Source organism: Dendroctonus ponderosae, unplaced genomic scaffold (assembly GCF_020466585.1).
Source record: "Dendroctonus ponderosae isolate FM_Combo_2020 unplaced genomic scaffold, Dpon_F_20191213v2 Dpon_F_20191213_9, whole genome shotgun sequence".
NCBI classification, from domain to species: domain Eukaryota; kingdom Metazoa; phylum Arthropoda; class Insecta; order Coleoptera; family Curculionidae; genus Dendroctonus; species Dendroctonus ponderosae.
This window is the reverse complement of record NW_026019116.1, coordinates 798,174-823,174: the sequence shown is the minus strand read 5'-3', so window position 1 is coordinate 823,174 and position 25,001 is coordinate 798,174. Positions and strand designations below refer to the sequence as shown.

At 36.3% G+C, this 25,001-nt stretch overlaps 1 protein-coding gene and 1 long non-coding RNA gene across 4 annotated transcripts in view; one reads left to right on the top strand and one right to left on the bottom strand.

Moving 5' to 3' along the window:
- LOC109537653 (CCN family member 2) overlaps window positions 1-21,149 on the top strand; it is a 125,581-nt gene extending 104,432 nt beyond the window's left edge. For 2 of the 3 annotated variants that reach the window (XM_048669722.1, XM_048669721.1), the window contains exons 7-9: window positions 9,804-10,000; window positions 18,459-18,633; window positions 20,250-21,149. In XM_048669722.1, coding sequence (XP_048525679.1) covers window positions 9,804-10,000; window positions 18,459-18,633; window positions 20,250-20,500 — 623 coding nt within the window. In that variant the 3' untranslated portion in view covers window positions 20,501-21,149. The remainder of the gene's footprint in view (window positions 1-9,803; window positions 10,001-18,458; window positions 18,634-20,249) is intronic. The other variant, XM_048669723.1, reaches the window with a different exon arrangement.
- On the bottom strand, window positions 1,440-2,232 carry LOC125505617. The gene is made up of 2 exons (XR_007282279.1): window positions 2,197-2,232; window positions 1,440-1,686 (listed from the first exon to the last, which is right to left on the bottom strand). It is a non-coding gene; the product is annotated as an uncharacterized LOC125505617 (long non-coding RNA).
- Window positions 21,150-25,001: the final 3,852 nt, after the last annotated feature.

Below are 25,001 nucleotides of genomic sequence, written 5' to 3'. Positions count from 1 at the left end.
CTTTACGTACTTAGTACGTATATTTTAAGTTTTTACGTCAGCTTAGGTACCTAAAAAACCGTATATTTTAGAAGTCTATCTGTAAGAGAGTGAGATAGACATTTGTGTTTCACACAATCAACAGGTTTGCCAAATGCACTGATTTTTCAGTACATATATTGATTTCAACTGTAAATGTACATGTACATAACATATACAGATATGCAAAAATGTGTTAAAATTAAATCTTTGAGCGATTAAGTTATCGTTCGTTTTAAATAAAAACTTACAGTTCGTTATATAGTTAATATAACTAATAAATAAAATATAAATTTAATAAATAAACTTTAACTTACTATGAACAAATAAAAATCGCACTGGCCACAATAATAATCATATAACGGAAACTTCATAACCTCATTTTAAACTTAATATTTCTCATGTTTCCGGCAAAAACTTTTTCACTCAGCTCCAGCTCATTGTCAACTTTTCTTTTAGAGGAAGTATTTCCATATTTTGTTATTAATCAGACTGAGTAGCAGAGTTAGTAAGCACTATAAGAGAGCGTCTAGAAATCTTGAGAAGTTTATTAAGACGATTGAAAAATCATCTGCAAATCGTGTTTAAGTTGCTCATGACTCGATTAGATAATGGAATCCAACAATTATATGTTTCAGGAGAAAATCTCCTACTGGCTACGTATATTTTCCGCCCAAACACCCTAAGTCGTGTCATATTTATTTAGTACCTACTCATTAAGGAAGCAATTATGATTACGTAATATACCGTAAAATACCGTGCTTTTTTTATCTTAAAACACTTAAATATATCGAAAACAAGTATTCCAACAAAGAAATGTTAGGATAACTTCTTTTCGATACATTGTAGTGCTTCAACATAAAAAAGTACGCGGTATATATGTATGTACGGTAGACGTACATGTACGTCGTATATATGTTACTGGATGTACGTATCATACTGTACGTACGATGTACAATGATGCGTTTTTCATTGGACATTTTACGTACTATGTACGTAACATGCCCTATTTGGTACGTGTACGTTACGTACATTTCGTACAGGATATACGTACTTAAAACGTACTAAGTACGTAGCTGTGCTGTTTGGGAGGAAAATCAAATTTTGAAATGAAAATTATCGGGTCCGAGCTTTTTTCCAAAAAAATAGTGCCCTGAATTTTAAATAAAATAAAATATTGCTTCTGGGGTCGATGTATATTTAGATGTAAATAAAAACGGGGGACTGAAATGTTATTTGCTAAACCAAATTTTAAACAATCTTTAGTTTTTAGTGAAAATTTTGTTACAATTCGTCTAGAAAAATCTAAAATAGTTTGGGTATCATAAACCTGTTTATGTGAGATGTAGTGTCTTAGAACTATATAAACCGTAAAGAAAATGCGAAGCGGCAACAGTGTTTTTTAAATTAACAGGAGTTCGTTAAAAATATACATTATCCATGTATTTATAGAACAGTTGTACAGCTGTAAAAAGTTTTTAAAATTATACTACAAAACTTTGAAATTTTACAATCAGGTAAAAATCAGATAACAAGAAAGCTATCGCATTCATAAATCTCCTTATTAATTAACTACTTGTTATCCCTACTTTACGTTCCCAAGTCCCACTTTTGCAGTTTGGATGCAAAGGTTTTATAGAGAAAATATGAGTATAAACCACTTAGAATCTGGAACAGAAAGACAGGCTACTAAAAGTTGAGCAGACAAAGCTTAGGATGGGCTAAAGGCCAAAGATTCTTCTCTAGATGAAAAAAATGTATACCGAACATGAATATTCCAAATGTTTTAAAAAATTGCTCGTAAACGTTCAGCAAAATTAGTGAAACTACCTCATTAGCACTCAACTAATGCCTATACAGGGTGATTGAAAATTGGCGTAATTCCTTTTAAGGGGCTATAGGAGCCTGTATGTTGGTAATACCTACAGTTATGATATTCTTGTCTTTCCTGGGTCTCAGGCAGTGTGAAGTAAAAATTTTGAAACATCGTTTATTTCATTACGTTTCGGCGAGACAACAGCGCCATCATCAGACTTAAAACTTACGCAAGCTACAAGCACCAGTTTACAATTAAAACATGTTGTATAAAAATTATAATTTACAAAGTTTTAAAACATTCATCAGTTTTTGAGGGAAAAAATTATTCCTTTTGGAGAGCAAAACACCGGAAAAACTTACCTCATGATTGGTAAAAATCAACGTCCTTTGCCTTCTTGAAAACCTTGAGTTTGTCTGATTTATTTTCTACATTTGCGAGAGTGGTATGCATGTATTGAGATAAGCAGAAATAGTGTTAATTTTTACTAGTGTACCTGGTGTTCCATATTTATGGCTTTATTAGGGTTTGGTAAATGTTGCTAAGGTTGTCGGTATCTGATCTGAAATTTACTGCTTTTGCATGAATTTTTATTTGTATCATTGCTTGGATTCTTTGTTTTTTGATAATTTGTCAACTGTCTAACTGTTATGTCTAAAAAATGCTATGCTTTTTAGACATAACAGTAAATTATGATAATTCAGGTGAAGGTGAAGAAGTTTGGTCAGGAAGATATTTAAACTATAATTCATATGCACCCCAAAAATATACAAAAAACGTAATAACTGCACTTATAGATAGAGCTATAAAATTATCACATCCAAATTACAGACAAGAAAATTTTTTAAAAATCAGAAAAATATTACTTTACAGAAAAATTTTCTGAACCAATAATAAAGCGAAGAATTAACAAAATTTACAACTCAACTAAATATAGCAATAATGAAGAGCAAAGAAACAATACATACAGGGTGTCCCAAAAGTAATGGCACAAAACAAAATAGTGGATTCCTGGGGTGAAAATATGATGATTTAATACAACTTACCTTAGTCCAAAAGTTAACGGTTGCCGACATACAGGGCGTTAAAGTTACATTTTAATTTCAGTTTTTCGTTATTTCACTTGGAGCGGCATTTTAACGAAATTTGGTATACATGAATTTTTGAGCATGAGAAATCCAAATCTATCATCAGATTTTGATCAACTTGTAGAAAAAACCACTTACCACTGGTCACCCGGTATTCTGACTTCTAAACTGGTTGAGTCTAATCGCCTATTAATTTGGTACAAAAAAGTTATTCTTAGGGTATTCTTAGTCGATGGCCAAACAAGCCGCTGTTTTCGAGGTATTTGCGATTACACCGCAAAATGCAGTATTTACAAAAAATAAGCCACAATAAGTATCTAAGTGAAAAAATATTTACTAAACATCATTTTTTAACCGTAGGATCTTTTTATCTTAATCACTAACAATAAAACATTCATTTTCTACAGAAATTGCTCAAAATGGCCCCCGTTAACTTCAATACATTTTGAAATGCGTTTATTGAGGGATCGTCTAATTTTAAAAAACATATTTTCATTTCGAAATCATTCGGCGGCATTCTTAATTTTATTTATCAACTCATCTCGGGTATCTACCGTTTGATCGTACACTAATGATTTTAAATAACCACAAACAGAAAAATCTAATGGGTTAAACTCAGGACTTCGCGCCGGCCAAGCCCAAGAACTTCCACGACCACCGATTTGTAAAATGTTGGTTTAGGTAATAACTAACGGCTCTAGCAAAATCGTCCTCTAATAAATTCTGTACCAGCGTAAAATGGCAAGGATGGAGATTTTCTTGCTGAAAAATCCTATGAACTGAAGACTTGCTTACGCCAATTACAGTTTCCAATCGTCTTGTGCTCATTTCTGGATTTTCTCCAACCCGAACCAGAACGCCTTCCTCTTGTTCTGGAGTTGAAATTTTCGGACGTCCCAAGATATTAACTTTGGTCCTAAACCAACCAGTTTACCCTAATCGACGGTAGATGTCTCCGAATAACATAATAATATAAATTCGGTTGCCTCCTATTGGAATACAAATCTAAGTAACGCCGTTTGGCACTGCGTCCACTAAAATTTTGCTGATTTTGACTAATGATTTTAAATAACCCCAAACAGATTTTTCTGAAATGAATGAATGATTTCGAAATGAAAATATGTTTTTTTAAATTAGACGATCCCTCAATAAACGCATTTCAAAATGTATTGAAGTTAACGGGAGACGTTTTGAGCAATTGCTGTAGAAAATTAATGTTTTATTGTTAGTGATTAAGATAAAAAGATCCTACTGTTAAAGAATAATGTTTAGTAAATATTTTTTCACTTAGATACTTATTGTGGCTTATTTTTTGAAAATACTGCATTTTACGGTGTAATCGCATATATCTCGGAAACAGCGGCTTGTTTGGACATCGACTAAGAATACCATTTTTGTATCAAATTAATAGGCGATTTGATACAACCAACTTAAGTCAGAATACCGGGTGACCAAAAAGTTGAAACAAGTTGATCAAAATCTGACGAAGACTTGGATTTCTTATGCTCAAATACCCCTGTATACCAAATTTCGTTAAAATATGCAGCTCGGTTCAAAGTAGAATAACGAAAAACTGAAATTAAAATGTAACTTTGACGTGTATGACGTCTTTGATGTGTGTATGTCGGCAACCGTCAACTTTCCGACTAAGGTAAGTTGTGTTAAATCATCATAATTTCACCCCAGAAATCCACCATTTTGTTTTGTGCCATTACGTTTGGGACACCCTGTATATATCACTACCATATATTCCAGAAATCAATAGGAAAATTTCTTATTTTTCTTCTTCTTCTTCTTCCATATTTTAAGCCTTAGGCTTGTATTTTCCAACTTAATTTTCTTGGGATATGGATGTGCAGGAGTCTTTCCATCTTTTGGGAGGTCTGCCCAGTGGTCGGCGTGTCTGTGGAAACCCGTCTCGAGCAATTTTTGCTACCCTGTCCATATTAATTCTAGTGACGTGGTCATTCCAGGCTCTACGACGCTTCCGTCCCCATCTGACTATGACCTCGATCTTGCACTCGTTTCTTATGTCAGTGTTCCTTTTCCTGTCTCTTATTTCAGTTGTTTGCAGGATATTTTTGGTTGAACTGGTGTCTGCTCGGGTTTCTGTAGCGTATGTCAGTACGGGTCTTACGCAAGTTTTATAGATCTTAGTTTTAGCCTGTTTCCCCATGTGTTTGTTGTTCCATACTACGTCTCGTAGAGCACTTGCTATCCTGCTAGCCTTGTTTGCTTGGACCCTTACTTCATTGTCTCTATTTTGATGGGAGGTTGTTTGCACTCCCAGGTAGTTAAACTCCATTACCTGCTCTACTAAATTATTATCGAGTGCGAGGTTACATCTGACGGGCTCTTTAGCGATTACGAGTGTCTTTGTATTGGCAGTACATATTTGCATGTTGTAGGCCATAGCTTTGACACAGAATGCGTGCAAGAGTTTTTGAAGGTCATCCTCACTTTCAGCTATGATCACAGCGTCGTCGGCATAGCAAATGATTTTTATTTCGCCAGTTGTAAATCTGTACTCTCTACCCGAGTTCTTGACGTGACTAATTATCTTATTTATTATGATGTTAAACAGCTGAGGGCTTAGAGAATCTCCCTGTCTATTTCCCGATGGCGTTGGAATTTCCTCTGTCAGTTTTCGGTTTATTAAGATGTGAGCCGAAGTGTTGACGTTTAACTGTTTGATAGTTCCTATAATAGCTGTAGGTATGTGTTTCCTCCTTAAAATATTGATAACATTGAACAGTTTTACTCGATCAAAGGCCTTGGTGAGATCGGTAAAGCACATAAATGCAGGTTTTACATACTCAATGGCTTTTTCCACAATTTGCCTGATTATAAAGATAGCATCCAGCGCGATCTATTTTTTCTGAAACCTTGTTGTTCTTCTGACATAACTAAACGTTCGGTAATGATTGATTCCAAGATTTTTGTGAACAGTTTCATAGTTGAGGCTAGTAGTGTTACGCCTCTGTAGTTTTCAGGAGATGTTTATCATCTATTTTGAATATGGGAATAATTCTTCCATTCGTTCGGGATTGTTCCAGTTGTTAAAATTTTATTGAATAGTTTTGTAAGTTCCGCCATTAGTAGTGGTCCGCCCTCTTTTAATAGTTCGTTTGGTATGTCATCTAAGCCAGGCGCCTTTCTATTTTTAATCTTACTCGCAATGTTTGTAGTGACTTCCACTGATATTTCCACCGGTTCCGGATTTTCCGCATGTTCTTTTTTGAGCCTTTTTTGTTCTTCGCTGGCATACAATCTTTTAAAGTAGTCTTTCCACTTTGCTTCGTATATTTGTTGTGTTTGCGCGCATTCTGTAATGTCGAGTTTTCTTCTTCTTAGCATTCCCCAGATTTTGTTTTACGCGCCATATAAGTCGTGTTCCATTTCTGTGGTGAATTGCTCCCAGTAGTTTCGTTTGATATTTCTTATTTCTGTGTTGACTCTGTTTCTTGTTTGATTGCAGTGGTTGCGTACTTCAGGTGTTCTATTGCTTCTGAACGCTAAGTAGGCAATCCTGTTTCCTTTTGCTAGTGCTTCTACCTCCCCGGTATACCATTGTTTGTTTCGGAAGGTTTTATTTGTAGCGATTTTTCTTTTGCCTATAGCTTCAGTGGCTGCATTTGTTATATTGCCTTTACTTTATTCCAACACTTTTCTACGTCATCTCGCTCTGTGATGCAGTTAATTTAAATTTTTTGAGATAGGCGTGTTTTGTAGGGGTTTTTAGTAGTCGGGTTTCTGATAGATTCTATATTGAATTTTTCCTTGTCGATGTTTTCAAAATTTCAGAAGTTTCCAAAACTTTTTTGAACATTTTAAAAGTACTAAAACCATACAACATTATAACTGTGGATAAAAAAACAACTTATCAACTGAATGTTTCCCAAAACTAAAACCAAAAACTGACAAAATGAATATATGAATATAGAGTGAATTATTTAGAATGTGATAATACATATATAGGCCAAACTAAACAATATTTAAAAAAGAGAATGTACGAACAAAAATACAGTCTGAGAAATACTAGTGAAAATAAAACAGCATTAACACAACATGCACACCAGATGTTACATAATTTTGATTTTGACAACGCAGATATATTAATTAGGGAAACAAATTATCATAAAATAAGAATCCAAGAAATGATACAAATAAGAAAACATGTAAAAGCAGTAAATTTCAGATCAAATACCGACAACCTTAGCAACATTTACCAAACCCTAATAAAGCCATAAGTATGGAACACCCGATACACTAGTGAAAAGTTTTAACTATTTCTGCTTATCTTAATACATGCATACCACTCTCGCAAATGTAGAAAATAATTCAGAAAAACTCAAGGTTTTCAAGAAGGCAAAGACTTAAAAGGACGTCGATTTTTACCAATCATGAGGTGAGTTTTTCCGGTTTTTCCGGTGGTGTCTCTCCCAAAAGGAATAATTTTTTCCTTCAAAAACTGATTAACACTTTGTAAATTATAATTTATATACAACATGTTTTAATTGTGAATTGGTGTTTGTAGTTTGCGTAAACATTAAATCTGATGATGGCGCTGTTGTCTCGCCGAAACGTAATGAAATAAACGATGTTTCGAAATTTTCACTTCACACTTTGACTGAGAGCCAGGAAAGATAGGAATATCATAACAAGTACACGCAGTCAGGAAAGTAAATCAGAATAATACCTACAGTCAAACATAATAATCGCATATTAGACACCTAACATTTTAAGTACCTGTTGATGATGAATTCGTGTAATTATTGAAAGGAATTGATTAATAATATATTTTTGATGCTATATCAAGGAACTTGTTCCTGTTAGCATTTGATATCTCAGAAAATCAGCAATTAGGGGTTGGAAATTTGGTTCAATCAACCACAGCACAGTAGCCATTATTATGAAAGGAGTCGCTTATGTGAATCAAAATTCATATTCCATACATTTTCATTAAAATTAATCTCTGTTATTTTGACGATTCATTAGTTCCTCAGAAACAATCCAATTCAAGAAACCTCATGGAAAAAACTACCTTTGAAATTACTTACAACACATGCTTTTAAAGCATTCACTCGTTGTTACATTGTTAAAAAAATCTGGATGAATTTTCAGTCAGATGTATCTGAAGTTTTTTCCACACACGTAACTGAAAATTTAGTTACCCGTTATTAAAAATTCAGATACCTGTTATTGAAAATTCAGATACTTGTTATTGAAAATACAAATGACTTTTGGTGAGGTTGAGTTTTCTTATCTATAAGAAAACTCAAATTAAAGAGCCAATTGCAAACACTATCAAATTATTCCCTCTAAAAGGTGCAATATTTGCAGAAAACGAAATGAGCAATTTACATCGGTAAATTGCGTTTATCTGACTAACATTGCGTAAAAAACAAAATTTGCTGATAAATCTTGGACACTAATATGCTATGCTAGAAGCTGTTTGAAAGAGTTGGTACGGACGATGGTTCAACGATATTTTAATGTTGAACAATCAGTTGACTAAACATGTAAAGGGTCCGCCATCATGTACAAACATGCCGTGGACTGTTAACTACCATAAATTTTTTGAACTATCGCAGTAGACTTTGCATAGACCATCCATGCAAAGCACCAACAATATAAATAAATCGGGCAGAAAGACCGATTGGGTCGATATACTTTTTCTGTAGGAAATAAAGATTATTTATATATTATATATACAGAGTGATTCAAAATTGGCGTCATTCCTTTTAAGGGGTGATAGAGGCTCCCTTGGGGAGTACGATGAAAAGGATGAAGATTTTAACTTTCTTAACAAATTTTCTAAACAAATTTTAACATTCTTTTGAAATTGTTCCATGTTTAATTGGTAGCATATTGGAATACTTAAGCATTCAAAAAGAAAAATTACCATCTTTGCTTCAAATTACGAAACATTTTGATATCAAAAAAGTTCTCTTCTACAATTTTTTGATGAAAAGACACAGCGGCAATGATGTTTTTTGTCATTAACAGATAGTTACAAGTGGATAGCCATTGTCAATCATAACAATAATTTGTCAAACTGTGACTTACTTTGAATTTCCTTTCACGAATTTGTGGATACGCGATTAGTTCAGGAGAAATGCTACAGCAACATAGCAGAAGCTGAAAGAACTCACGCCAACAAAGGGCGAGGAGAGTGGTTCCAGGACGATAGTGGACGACAATCGATGTTCGGGTTCCAGACACAGAGGAACAAGTATTGGACATAATCGAATCAAGGCCTTCCAAGGGCACTCAGAGCACAATAACTGACACTTTTCGAAGCACCAAATAAATACCGAGGAAGGTCTACGTTCCTACCACGTTTGTACGATACACACAGCACAAGGAGATACAAATGGAGCCGGAGTTAATTAACTGAATACGAGAATCCCCTGGATAAGAGTGGATAATAAGGAGATTACACAGGCACTAGCTTGTTTGTAGTTAACTATTCAAATGTTTGGTGTTGTATGGTTTATTTTTAAACACCAATATTCGAGGTTATGAGAACAGGTTGACATTTCATCAACAAATCTTGTTGAATTTACCATTTATCCTTGTCTATCTTATTGCCAGTCTGTATAATTCCATGGTTACCGGAGTTAAATAATTACCAAGCAACAGGTATTTGCGCAATGTTATTTAGGAAGATCACCTTGAAAAACATTGCTGCCGTATTTCTGATATAGTTTTTTGCAAATTTCTCAGTTTTTAATAACAATTAATTTCATTTACTATTTTTTCTGTACTCCTATAACGGCGCCAGACAACACCTCCAGAGGAATGACGCTAATTTTGAATCACCCTGTATATATAAATAAATCCGTTAATACCATGACATTAATCACTCTTAATTTTAGCAGAGCAACCTCCGTCGTGTCAGCCGTCGTTCTCCAGGTGGTCGACATGTTCCAGTGAGTGCGGTTCTGGTTTATCCTCCAGAAAATCAAATTTCAACTCTAAATGTATTCCTGAAACTGAAACCAGAATATGTCAGACAAGAAGATGTCAAGATGAGTTTTACGTTGCCGCACATAGAAAATATCATCATCTTCGAGTAAGTCTTACTTATATACAGGGTGGGACAACGCAAAGGTCGCCCCCCTATTTATGACTCCAGGTCGCTCTAAAAAAACCCCTCGAACACGACGTGTTTTCCGAATACACATAAACCTGATCGACCAATCGCTTGTCGACTCTTTGAATACAAGACATGTACCATGGCAACGAGTGACATAAACACCTCAAGTTTGAAATTAGCTGTCAGTAAAGCCGTATTTATTGCAGTTGAAATTTTAAATGAACCGGTTTTTACCCGTTTGCTTTGGAAAAAGTGTTTTATTTGTTGGAATTGTCTCTCGAAGGATTGAAGGACCCGAAAATGTGACTTTAACCTAGAAAATTAGGGATTGCAACGATAAAGTAAAATAATAGAGTTGGCGGTGTAATGTGATTTAATGATCATATTGACAGGCCAATAACCAGAAGGTGCGAGGATCGAATCCCCAGCCGAGCGCGTACAAAGAAATTTGTTTTTTATGTTTTTTTATTTTCCCACTCGCTTCATATGGGTGAAGTAAGCTTCTTTTGCTTCAACCCCAAACTTTTTTATTTGTTTTTTTTGCGATGTTGCAGATGCGAATGCTTTGGTTTGTTTGAGTTTGTAAGTGTTTGTTTTTGCTTTTTTGTAATATGGAAAATGCGAATAGTTGGGTTTGTTTGGGTTAAATTTTATTGACTAATTTGAAACTCGCGTTATTAAAAACACTTTATTTTAGAATTAATACAATATTTTTATAATGTAGATTTGAAATGTGTGTGACCGAACCTAACCGTAAACTGACTATCTTTAAATTAGAGTAAACGGATCTAATCATAGGCTGTCGTTGACTGTCTTTAACTTAGAGTAAACGGACCTAACCATAGACTGTCTTTGATAGTTAAATCATGCTGATCATAGCAGAAACGATACTACGTCTTCTTTTAAACGTTTAGTCGGCGTAAGTGGCCATATAATTTCTCCCTCCTTAAGACTGAGAAAATCGGGATTTATTTTCGATGGTTTTTAAATTTCGTCGTAGCGACAAAAAGACGTAAGCTCCATTTGGCAAATTTTACAGGAAAGAGAAAAAAACGTCTTGTGTCTCATTATGACTGCAAAAGGCAATTATTATTACGTGACGTTTTTTAATAATGTCAATAGATGCAGATTTGAGCAATAACTAGCTCTAAAGTGTCTTAATTAGCGATTAAATTAAGATTTTGGCGCTGAAGTCTGCATTAATTTCCAAATACGATAATATAGGGCGCTTAAGTCTTTTTTGAAGGCGCTTACGCCCTGTTCTTTTAAAATTAAATGCAATATTGTGGTTGATACAACCTACATACGCCTTTCATTTTAAAGTCAAGGCAAGAAATTGGAACTTACGCCATTTACACATTTTTTGAAATTTTATTCACGTTGTTTTAATACAAAATTTTTATTTGAAAGATCAACAGTTTTAAATTACAGAAAATAAAATAAAATGAATGTAACGTTCATTTTTACTTAAATACGTCATTTCTGATTAAGTACCAAATGTACCCAATTTTTCTTGAAAAATAAAAAAAACTTAAGAACAGAAACAAAACGGAGAATAAAAAAAAATTATTATTATATACTTTTCCTAAAATAATTAACGCAAGATTTGACTCTTTTATCAAAAGAAAAATCGAAATAATACAACAAAAAATAATTATTGCACCGAATAATAACACAAATAATAATTATTCTCCATCTTCCACATCGGTTTCAGGTAACACGTCATCAGGTACATTCGTTCCATGAGAGGAAAGCGTTAGGTATTCAACCTGGTAAGGTTTTTGAATCACGAGTTTATCACATAAGTTTCGTAAGTCTTTTAATTTGTTTTTGTTAATTGGCATTCCTGAAAAATACGCTCGAACAGGAAATTGAAATTTCCTCGAAATTTCCTCGAAAAAAATTTACGAAATGCCGCATCAGACAAATAGCTTGTAGTTAAATAAAGAGAATTTAATTATGTTTTGGAAACAGATGCGCGTCGAATATATGTTACTTTAATTTCAGAACCGTCAACTCCCTTAATTTTTTTATTGCCAGCCATAGACTTCCAGTCTAAAAATTGTTCGAAACGTACTGGAATAACTTCATAAGGCTTTGGCTTCCTCCAAGCGTTTTTGAGTAATGTAATCCATTCAGAAGGTGCTTGGACAATCAATTTAGAAACGTACTTTTCTATAACGGCGTGCACAGTATCTACTGGCATGTTATAACAACTTCTTCTATGGATTGTGATGACCCTCACAAAGTGCAATAACATGGTTAATAGTATCTTATTTTTGTTCTGTCCTGGGCAATTATCACAGTGGAAGAGTACTTTACGATACTTCTTTCTTCATCAATTTTCAAAATATAATTGTGAAGATGAGTACAAATCTCATTTGCTCTTCGTTTTCCGTCTTTCTCCTCTCAGACATAGCAAAAAGCGTTCTTAGTTTTGCTTTCGTAAATTGGAAAGTTGTAGACTGCATATTTTCTACTGAATCCGTAGAGCATATTTTGACCATGCCGTGTACCTAAAAGTCGAATGAAACGACTAACGTATTATCTTCAAGACAAAGGGATTGATCGCTCAGGAACCGTCGTTTTGCTTCAGCTTTCTCCTTTTGGTGATTAAGGTAAACATTTCTGTCATTATCGGTTCTCTTGTCTCCGGAATATTCTTATATCTTTCGCATTTCGAACACTTATCTGTCCTTGGTACATGGATGCCAATGTTAAATTAACTTTTAAAATGTTTTTTTAAAAGCTGCTAAGCCTAGCGGCACCTTACCGATGTTTTTTATATGCGATGTATAAAGTCTGTAAAGGTTGACGATACGTTTTACTTTTGCTGGCAGATAAAGTTTTTGTGATGATGATCTACAATAATGTGAGGGCACTGCAGGTAACGATTGAATGTAGGATCTAAATTCTTCCATTTGTTCCATCGTTGCCTTATGACCGGGTTCATGCTTACCTCGCAAGTCGAAATTTTTATTTATTTTTCCCTGTATTGAGCTTCTAACAAGTCTTTGACTTACATTTAGGGTAGCTTGAAAGAACTGCAGGCATACTCGCAAGTGAACAGCATTTTTAACCAAGAAGTATTGGTATGTTAAGGCCCTTCTAGAATCGGAGTGTTGGGTCTACTTCCTTTTGACAAGGACCACATTAACACACCCATTAATAAAACGCCGTTTTTTCTCGGTGCTTCGTGAACCCCAGAAGAATGAAAAAATGACTTTTCTCTCATCTTCCGAAAACTTATTGCAGCTATTATTACAGTCCTTACTACGGCACGGAATTGGTAAAACTTTCTTGCTTTCAACTTTCTTCATTTTGTAATTATAATTCGCCTTTCCAGATTGGCGGTACCATTCGTTTTTTGAGATTCGCTTTCATTCATCTTACGTTTTGTCCCTTTGGTTGCTTTAAGAATATTGTCTTCTTCCGACGCGTCAAATTCATTGTCTCCCACCTCTTCAGAATCGTTACTGTCTTCCTCGACAGTCGCAGGTGGCTTAAATAGTTCATCTGGAGAATCGGCTTCAGATTCGTTGTCGGTGTTGTCGTCCCGGTTGGCCAGACGCGGCTCAAATGTTTCTTCCGCAGGATCGGCTTCAAATTGACTGTTATTGCCTTCTTGGTGAGCCACAGGCGACTCAGATACGTTCTCATCAGAATACTCACTTTCACTACTTGTGTCCGAGTATTCCACTATTTAGTCGGATGGTTGTTTTCTGTGGTTCCACACTTAACTTCATAATATTATCACTGTCTTGGAAAACATTAGTCTCATGAATTGTCGGAACAAAGGGGGTTTGAACAGTCTCATTATCAGGAACTAATAGTATATTACACTTTGCGCTTTTAAATGAGCTGTGTATTTGACCACAGTATTCAAGTGCACCAAACGCCTCCATTTGAGAAAGACTTCCAGTAATAATAATATTATTATTATTGTCCTCATCCTGATTATTAATTATGTTAAAATCCTGGTTTAAAGCATCATTTTTTAATGTCTCATCATCTGTATCGCCTACCACTAGCTGCTCCGTGGGTGATTTGGAATATAATTTATTGGCCATTTGGAGTATTCGGTTTATGCGTGACAAGGGCATAGCTGTTAATTACGGCTACTTTCTCTAAAAGTAAAAAAGGCGTAAGCGACATGTTGCGTCGAATTTTAAAACTAAAATATTCTTGTTTTAATTTGAAATATTAATGAATACTTTATTAATGGTAATTATTGTTACTCATACAACACCAGAAATCCCTTTTTTTTATATCAGCCGTTTTCTACCTTACGGATATACCGCCCTCTTATTTTGCCAGTTGTCACGATTTTGTGCCACCTGCTCCTTCTATTGCTCCATGGTCTCTATCGAATTAGTTTACCACTCCACTTATCCTGGTCTCTTGCGATGTGGCCCGCCCAATTCCACTTCTGAGCGGCGGCGCGTTGCACGACATTATGCACCTTTGTTTTTCTCTGATCCATTCATTTGTTTTCCTATCCCTTAATGATATCCCAAGTATTCTCCTCTCAATAGCTCTCTGATTGACTTTAAGTTTGTCTTTGTCACGAAAGTATAACTTCCGTGAAGGTCCAAGTTTCTGACCCGTAAGTAGTTACTGGTAGGATACACTGGTTGTATAATTCGGTTTTGGGGTTTAAGGGTATGTCCATATTTACGTTGTTTTTTTGTTTTGGCATATGCCGCCCAGGTTTGCCGTATTCTCTCATTTATCTCGAGTTCTTGATTAGCCTTGCCTATAGTTAGTGTTTGTCCTAGGTATTTGTATGCAGTTACTTTCTCGATTCTGTTGTCTCCTAGAGGAATTTCTCGTTCGTCATCTACTTTTGATGTCATGTACTTCGTTTTGCAAAAGTTGATTCCTAGGCCTATGCGCTTTGTGGCTCTGTAGATGTCTTCGATAAGTGTGACAAGTTCTTCTCTGCTTTCGGCTACCACTACTATGTCGTCTGCAAACATTAAGTGGTTAAGTTTCTCGCCATTGATATTGATGTCTCTGTCTTGGAGGTCGATTGTTTTTAGTGCGTCTTCTAAAACTAGTGTGAAGAGCTTGGGTGACATAGGATCTCCTTCACGCACTCCTCTATTAATTGCAACTTTGTCGGATTGTTTGTGTAGCTGGATTTGTAGAGTAGCGTTTCGGTAAATGTTGTTAATTAGGTTTGCGTATCTGTGATCTATTCTGGAATGTTTCAGGGCTTGCTGTAGTGCCCATATTTCCAGCGTGTCGAAAGCCTTTCTAAAATCAATGAATGCTACCCATGAGGGTATATTGTATTCCACAGGCTTTTCGATTAGTGTTCTCATCGTATGCAGGTGTTCTGTCGTACTGTAGCCCTTCTTAAACCCACGCTTCTCTTTTGGCTGATAATGGTCTAGCTTTGGTGTGAGACGGGTAGTTATTATTTTCGAGAATAATTTATATATTTGGGATAGCAGGCTGATCGGTCTGTAATTTTCTAGGTTCTCAGTGTCTCCCTTTTTACGGATGATTATCACAAGGGCGTTTGTTCAGTCCTGTGGTATGTCCTCATTTTCCAGGCATTTATTGGACAATATTTTTAGTTGTTCTACTAGTATATCGCCACCTTGTTTTAACATCTCCGTTAGTATCCCGTCTTTGCCCGATGCTTTCCCATTCTTCATGTGATGTAATGCTGATCTGATTTCGTCTTCTGTAATCTCAGGTATGTCTTCTGAGATGACGTTTGTGACTTTCACTTCCTGGTCTTGCTCGGATATGTCGCTCCTTACTCTCGTCTCGTATAGGTCTGCGTAGTATTCTTGTACCGTTCTTATAATTTCGTGTCTTCCTTCAATTCTTGGTCCTGTTTTGTCTTTGATTCTGACGATTTCTTTCTTTGTGTTTGTCGCTAGTCTTCTGAACACTTTCGTCCCTTTGTGTTGTTCCAGTACCTTCTGCGCTATTCGAACATTGTGTTTTCTGATGTCCTCCTTTGCCATTTTTTCTGGCGATTTTATTTGTTTCGGCGTATTCTGATGATCTTTTGTTATTTGCTATAAGTGTCGTCTTTTATCTAGCATGTTTAATGTTTGCGAATTTAGTTTATTTTGTATTTTAGTTTTAGCTTCTATATACGCTTCCGCTGCTTGGATTAGGGTTCTAGTGATCGTTTTGTTTGCTTCGTTTATGTCATAATTACTCAATCTCTGCTCTTTAAATCTATTTCCCAGGAATTTTTGGAATTTATTTGGGTTATGTTGGAGTTTCTCTCTGTCAATCTGTTTGTATATCGACTTTTTGAATTTTTTACATCGTTCTAGTTTTTGGTTTATGCTTATCCTTGCTCTCACCAGACGATGGTTACTTCCAGTAGCAAATCTGTTAAATACCTCGACGTTTTGTACTATGTGGATGTTCTTCGTGAGAATGTAGTCGATTTGGTTGAAAGTTCTCCCGTCCGGGATTGCCCAGATCCATTTGCGGTTGGGTTTTTTTTGGAAGAAGGTGTTAGCGTTATAGAGATGTTCTTCTTCCAGAAAATCTACTATCATTGAGCCTCTGGGATTTCTTTTGCCCAGCCGGTGTTTGCCTACGTATTTTTCCTCTCGTTCTGCTTGGCCTCTAATCTTGCAGTTGAAGTTGCCGATTACTAAAACTTGCGATGTTTTATTGTTGCGCATTCCTTCCGAGATTTCCTCGTAGAATTTGCTGACCTCCTCGTCTTCAGCATATGCCTGAATTATCTTTAGTGTTTTCAGTTTATTAATTTGTATTGTTACGTAAGTATATTACTCTTTCGGATATAGCTTTAAGCAATCTTCTTACGTTGTCTGTTAGTCTCTTGTGTATCAGTATGCCTACGCCTTCCAGACTTGAGTTTTGCGTCCTTTGTAATAGAGCTTATGACCTGATGTGAGCTTAGTGTATCCTTCGCCTCTTTCCCTTGTCTCACTTATGCCAATCACGTCCCATTTGGTTTTTCCTACTTGCGCTCCCAATTCTTCAGTTCTGTCTTCTGTCGCCATTGACTTAATATTGTACGTAGCAATGTCCATCTTTGTGTGGCAGCCTGATTTCTTCCAGATATTCTTTGCACCCTCCGCCATTCCATTCTGGCTACAGCTACCTTTGTAGGAAACTTTCCCGCTGCTGGGGACTGAGGGCCTTTGGTTTTTGTTGCTTTCATTTATTTAAGGGTTTTTTTTGGCATTTAAAACACCACGCTTGCCGAACGGGTTGGTGAGTTTGTGCTTCAGCCTCCCCTCTGGGGAACAGACGCTGTTACTAGCCGCCCATTCTGGGTCAGACGCTGTTGTGCTAGTTTTGGTCCGCCCCGGGTATTTCATTTCCCCGGTTCCACCTATATCTAGGAGGCTTTCCCCTATCCGCCACCTGGGGAGGCGCCCAATGGGGGACTAGCAACCCCACACGGGAAATGGGGGGAAATGCCATAGTAATATCGAAATATTTTTGTACAATGATGGAAACTCCCTTTAAAATTGTGCATGGTGCTATTATGGACAGGTGGCGTTTATGCCGTTCAGAAATAAATTTATCAAAAGACGTAAACGCCAAAGTATATGGTATATGGTATATTGGGTCATTATTAAAGATTCTCGTTAAAAGTACATTGTTTCTTAAAATTTATTGGAATTACTTACCTTCGCAACTAATAGTAACGAGCTTTTGGCGTAACCGACACAAACCCAACTGTGTCTGGATACCGACTGATTCCAAAAGCAACAAAACGTGTCGCGAACTGTCGCTTGCGCAACAAAAGGTCGAATTTAATTGATGTCTAGTTTTCTGCCGCTCAAACCGCCCTGCTAGGTGGATGTAAAAGGTAGTTTTAAAGTAGTAGTTGCTAAAATAAAACAATTTTTAAATGTTTGGCGCTTACGTCTTTTTGTCGCAACGACGTCGCCGTAAACTTTGATTTGTAAGGGGATATCTTGCTGACGATCATTGCAGTCATAAGCAGCATTTTGATCATAACCTGATACCAGAACTGAGCAAGCACAAAATAAGGAGGATTGTGGCCTTTGCAACGGGATATTGAGCCGTCTGAAAGTATCGCAGATTGCCGTTTCTATGGATGCCCCTGACAGTTTAGTCGAAACATCGAGTAAACTGTCAGAGGTATGCATAGAAACGGAAATCTACGATACTTTCAGGCGGCTCAATATCTCGTTGCAAAGGCCAACAATCCTCCTTATTTTGTGCTTGCTCAGTTCTGGTATCAGGTTATGATCAAAATGTTCGTTGAAGTATTAATTATTATTGAATCTAATTCCTTTTTAGAGTATGTAGAAACAAACAAGTTGGTTTTATTTGTGCAAAATCAACTGGGAACGGAAATTAATCAATTTCCTCTTTTCTCTTCCTAATCCTAGAGAATAAAGCAAAAATATATGATTTAATGTCATCTGTGACCACATTTTCATTTTAGAAAGGACACGAGTGTAAAGCCACCCATCGCATAAGCGAACCAGTATTTCTACGCTTTGGGCCATGTCGAAGCAGAAAAAGATTCAGACCAAAGTATTGCGGTCTTTGTCCATTAACAGGAACTGATTGCCAACCAACGCTCAGTACCACCGTTAATGTGGATTTTATATGCGAAGGTATGTTGCTACTGGTTCTAGAATGAATTAAAATTAAAATTAATGAAGTGAATGAGAGGAATTTAATTGGGAGTACCTTCAACTATTTGACAATTAATTTTTAATGTATGTGTTCAAAGGTCTCGAAATCTTTGAATAACTTCAGGTAAACGAACAGCAGGAAATTCTCATGGATCACGGCTTCAAAGCCAAAAAACATTTCTAAATGTTAATACAGGGATGTTTGCAGATAATTTTCAAGGATTACAAAATTTGATAGATAGGGTGACCGGAATTCGATCACAGTACGAGTTGGTATTGAACGCAGACAAAATCCAACTTCCCATAGTAAGTAAAAGAAACATCGCCGAAGACAGTTGATATATAAACTCCCAAAAGTAGAATACAAAAAGTAAGGCAGTACACAAAACTGGGGACAATCATTAACGAGAGATGGACAACTCTTAAGAAATACGATATCTCAACGGGAAAGCTCGCTCTGTGTTTATTAAAATGAGCTCGCTATTTGAAAGCCATAATCTATCCTCAGAGAGGTAGCGAGATACTCATCTATATTCCCAATAGATGATTTCAAAGACGCACCCCTGCCCACGCAAGCCTTGGTTTATGTTCCAATGCCATACGGAGAAAACCATTGTCCTCTCCACATTCCTCCATCCAAACCCAAATTTTGAATTTGAAGCAGAAGGGACATGTACCCCAGGTGGGTAGAAACAATAGCTTCAAATCCCACACCTTGGAAAAGATGACCGTACTTTTGGACTGGCCTCATGGTTTCTGGGAGAAGCAACAATTCGAACTTCATCAACAAAAAGAACATCATAATAGCAACATACAACTGTTGTCACTCATGTCGGACACTCAATTCCTCGATTTAGAGAATCAACTCGGCAAAATTAAATGGGACATCATTGGACTGAGGGAAACCAGAAGACATGGAGAAAACCATTCAATCGGGAAAAACCTTCATTAATTGGACACGAAAGCGAAAGTCAAAGAGGAGTAGGTTTCCTAATACATCCAAGAATGGTCAAATACATTCAAAGCTACAACGGAATCTCGGACAGAGTAGCATATGTAACCTTGGAGTTGTCAAAGGATTACCGAATCAAGATAATTCATATATACGCATCAATTGGTGCCAGATTTGGCCAATGATTTTGCGACTTTCTTTACCTAAACATTGACAACAATGCTTCTGTGTTCATCTATGAAGACGACATCACGGCGAATCGTTGCTGATTGACTATGCATCCAGGCGTTAGGTTTTGTTGTTGCTCATTGCCACATAGAGTGTCCACAATTTAATATCATTTGATAGCTCGATCTAAATTATTGGATGCGTGTTGTGATTTGTGCGTGTGTTTTTTTCTATGCCTCTCAAAAGCTTATGTTTGTAAATCGTCCTTCCTTACCTTTTGGAGACCCCAAATATTTGCAAAGCTTTCAGTCTTCCCAAAATCTTCTCCGTTATTGTACGGGTTCACCTGTAAACCTCTTTCTTTGAACTCTCCTTTAATTAGCACATTAACAAAAAGTTCAGATTGGTATGAAAGTGTATAGTGTAGGTATTCTGAGTAACTATCTAAGTATAATCAACAGGTTATCTTCCACAGGTTCAGGCTTGGCCGAAAATAGCTCCGAATTACTACCCGAATACATAGAGCCAGCGGCTGATTTTTGGGCGGATGAATTTCCTCCTAAATACGACTCAGATGATTCACGATTGTTAACCGTCCTTGTGCAATGGATTCTTAAATGCCGCTGTACCACCACGACTCCAAAGGCCATTACACTTCAAAAAACCTATGGAAATGCAATCGACGTAGATGAGGATATCGTTTTGCACCGAGTACATAGAACTTAGGTTAACCGAGATTAGCAGCCACTACATAGAACAGTTTGTTATAAATCAGCTTTTGATGAAACTACTTAAATCAAATGTCTTGTATGAAAAATTCGAAATTTGGAAAAATTATATCAAAATAACAACGATGCAATATCAGTATTGCATCATTGTGAAAACAGAATTTAAAGACCTCGACCAGTAGGTGAGTTAATGTAACTTTGTACTACAGATAACTGCAGTAATCTGCAAAATTAAGAAGAACTAAGAAACTGGAGTTCCACAATTTGTAATGTTCATAGCCACCTATTTCAGCATATCAATCGTCTCAAAGGCAGATGTAAGTACGTGTAGACGTGTAGGTCAAGAGTATTGTGATAATGCAATTAGCCGTACAACCGATTTTTAAATCTTTTTCGATTCATATCAACCAATATCATAATCTTGGCATTCCAAATATTTTGACAATAAATTATATATATTTGGAAACACAAATGGTTATTTATTATTGGATAAGGACACTAGGAGTGGAAATTTCGTTTATTTGAAAGAGAAAACCATTGTCGAGGTTAATTAATGTTACGTGTCTAGAAGCATCACGAAACGTTACTGAAAATGCTTGGATAGCTAAAAGTGCCCGATGTTTCGACGCATTATTCGGGCCTTTCTCGAGGCCATGAGTTTTAACATATCGATTAATGAGTTATAACTCCTTTACTGATGACCGAGACTGAATTTTATTACCTAACAAAGGTCATGAACATTTTTTAGTAGTTACGCTTCAGCAGCAACGGAACCGAGTTACTGCGCCGGTGCGTTGGGTTGGCTCACCAATCCACTTGACCGGCACTACGCTAACCCCTAAAAATTCACTGAGTTACCTTTGCTGTAGAAACGATTGCTTGAAAATATTTGGTCTGAAACGGGAGAAGCCGGACATTTCTTCATTCTTCAGGGGCGACGAGGGTGACGCATTTTCCAAATACAAAGTTGATTGTAGGCTTTTGCTTTCTCTGATCGTTTTTGGAAAAGCACATTTTTTTTCGAAAGAAAACAAGAAATTGCATCGATTTAGTCCCAAATCCAAAGGTAACACGGGTAGCGGAAAAAGCCGATGAAGAAGACCAAACTATAAAGACCACTAGTTTTCTTGTAAAATCGATCTCTTAATTTTTTTAAATTTTTGACACCCTCAGTTTGCCAGTATTTTACAGTAAAACGTTAAGAAAAAATGCATTTTCTTGTTTAGAGGAAGTTTTGCTTAGAAATATTGACCGACGTGATGAAACCAAAAGAAAAAACAAATTATTCACAGCGACGAAGGTGACACGTTTTCCAAATAATTGATTATAAACTTTCGCTTGTTCAGGGAAATATTTTTGCGAAAAAATCCAGAAAAAATTTTCAGGGTTTTGTGCGAAATTCGAAAATGCAACAGATTTTCCGAAAATGTTTGTTTTGCATGGCGGTTAAAGAGGCGAGTGTCCAATCCAATAAAATTTAATTTCTAATTTTTCATAGAAACTGTCTGAAGATTGTCAGTATTTTTAAGTAAAACTAAAAAATAATGCGTTTTTTGAGTAGAGAGTATTGCTTAAGAAAACGTTGCTAAACTGGAAAGACCTGATATTTTAAACCAACTTTAAAAATATTCAGAGCGGTGAGGGTGGCAAATTTTCCAAAAATATTTTTTTAAACTTTTGCTGTGGTCGATTTGTCAAATTAATCTTAAATTACTTTCGTTAAAAAACTAAATAAAATTATTTTGTTTTTGGTCCAAATTCGAAGCTGAAAAGGGTTTTCTAAAATTCCCTGCAAAGCGATGAATGAGGCCAATTTTCTAACAAAATTAATTTTGTCCTTTTTTTGCTGAAAAGACTCCATTATTGTCAGGAAAGAAGAAACGCATCAGAAAATAATGTGTTTTTTGCGCTTTTTATTGAAAACTTTTAGTTTTATAACCGGTATTTGAAAAAACCTTAATGTCCTTTGGGAAAAAACAAGAGAAATTTATTTTAGATTCTGTCGACGATGAAAAAAGTGTTTGTAAAATTCCTACAAAGCTATAAATTTATCTTGTAATTTTTCGCGTTAAAGACCTCTACGTTGTCAGCATTTTTAGAAGAAGTTCTACAAAATAGAGCGTTTTTGAGGGAAAAAATATAGAGAATTTGTCAAATAATTTAGTATAAACTTTCGCTTATTCTGTTCGTTTTTTGATAAAAAAATATTTGATTTTTGTTTCAAAATTGAAGTTGGAAAGTGATTTGCAAATCGACAAAGGAGGCCAGTGTTTTAATAAAATTAAATTGATAATTTGTCGCCGAAAATACCTTAAGATTGCCAGTATTTTAATACTGACGTTAAAATAAATCTAAAAACAACTAAAAAACATTTTCCCCGCAACGAAACTCGTCAAAATTCACGGCATAAAAAATATGGTGACTTGTATTTACGTGCTTAAATTCTACTGGCATCGGGCCTCGTAAAGGTTTAATCCAGCCCTGGGTTAAATGCTTTGAGTCATAACTCTTTAGCTGATGAGTTATAACTTACTAACTCACAGAGCGACAGCAGCTTAATAGCGCAACTCAACCCAGTGTTACTCATGCCTAGTGTGTTACACGTTATGGGAGTATCACCAATGCTGGTGTTGTTCTATATTTATTTATTCTTAATAGTTGATGGTAAATTAAAATATTTTTTTTTTAGACTGAGCAAAATTTTTCGCTGCCATCAATTTATTTTAATCGAATGACTCGTCACATCCTACTAAGATTTTTTAACGTTCGAATATGTTTCCTCGCTTGTTAACTCTCTTATTCCCTTCTTGGTATTTGGCTGAGTCTCTAGGGGTTACTCTTCTCTGTCTTATAAAGTTTCGTGTATCTGGTCCCAATTTATGCAGTTCCTAGTTTCGGCTCTTGCTGCAGTTCTTCAGTATTGTTATGTGAATACAAGCAGTAATTTTCTCATTAAGTTCGCGGATGTCCATTTTTTGACGTGACAACTTTCTCATGGCAAGGGGTAAACCTATCGGAATGCGCTACGTCGCCGTTATGTCTGGCATGGATAAAGACAAGTATGTAGTTCTCTCTCGCACGCACACAGCCGCGCGTTCACCTTAACGTTCCATTAGGCCGGCCGTGTGTATTTAAAAGTGTGTAGTCTGTGATCCGGCCGTCGTTTGAACCGTTTTCGTGCGAACTGCGTTCGTCATAAATCGGACGAACAATTTCGTTTCTTTATCGTCCGAATTGGTCATGTATGAATTGGTTATGTATCAAATAAGTACATTTACACACAAGAGCTTGATGAAAACACATTATTCCGAGAAAATGACAATCCATGTTGCAAATTGTTGACAAAGTAGTTATGCTTTCGGTATTAGCAGGTTATTGTTGTCATTATTGAGTAGAAATCTAAGCATTTAGTGCGCAAACCCTAAGTTGAAGTGCTGGACCCCAAAGCCTTACGAGGGCCGGGACTGAAATTAGTATCGGGCCCAATTAAGGATAATGAAATGAGAACATTTTTAAGAGACACCTTCTTTAGGCGCGTTTAGCACTTTCTTGTGATGTTGAATGAGACTGAGGCGTCACACTGATATGTACTGCTCCTTCGGGTCAAGTCTACTCGAGACGACTTAGTGAGAAAGGATCAGTCGGCAGAGCGAGACAGCCGAGAAGGTTTGTGGGTATTGAATGAGACTGCGCCGTCACGTTTGTCTCAGTAACGCTTAGTAAAGGCCACTCGTTGACTAAAAAATTGTGGTTCCATTAGAAAGGGCATATCAATATTTCCATTAAATTGTCAAAGTTTATATGCACATGCTGTTACGCAACGTTCAACTACACCTATTGATTTTATCAGAAACTTGGATGAGCAATAAATAAAACGTCGGTATCCCAAATTTTCATTGTGCTGCCAAATTAAAAAGACCTACTTGCCGAGCCGCAAGTGTAGCTATATTTAAGAATAACAGAGACACGTCGACATTGCTCACTTCACAGATGGATGGTTCAGTTTCAATTCACAATCAAATGGAGTTTTTAACACGCTGCTACAGATTCTCCAAATTACTCTATGGAGTGTAGAACTGAGCGCTGACCGACACACTATTGAAGAGATTGGAGGCTTTTGAAATGTGGCTCTATGAGAGGATCCTCGGAATAACAATTAAGTTGTATCTACTCCAAATGAAGAAGAACACAATTAAAGCAATCTTCTTCTTCTTCTTCTTGTGCCTGGTGATTAGCCGCACGTCGGCGATTGCCTTTACTCTTCATACAATGTGCAGATTGCTGTTGTCGGCTCTTCGAAATATGGTGGCTGCATCGCTGTTGTTACACCAGTCCCGTATGTTTCTTAGCCAGGAGTGTTGCTTTCTTCCTGGGCCTCGACGTCCCTCTATTTTTCCTTGTAGAATTAGTTTAGGAATTTAATATTCGCCTCCTCTAAGGATACGGCCAAGGTAGAAAACTTTTCCTTCTTTAACGATGTTAAGTATTTCTCGTTCGCA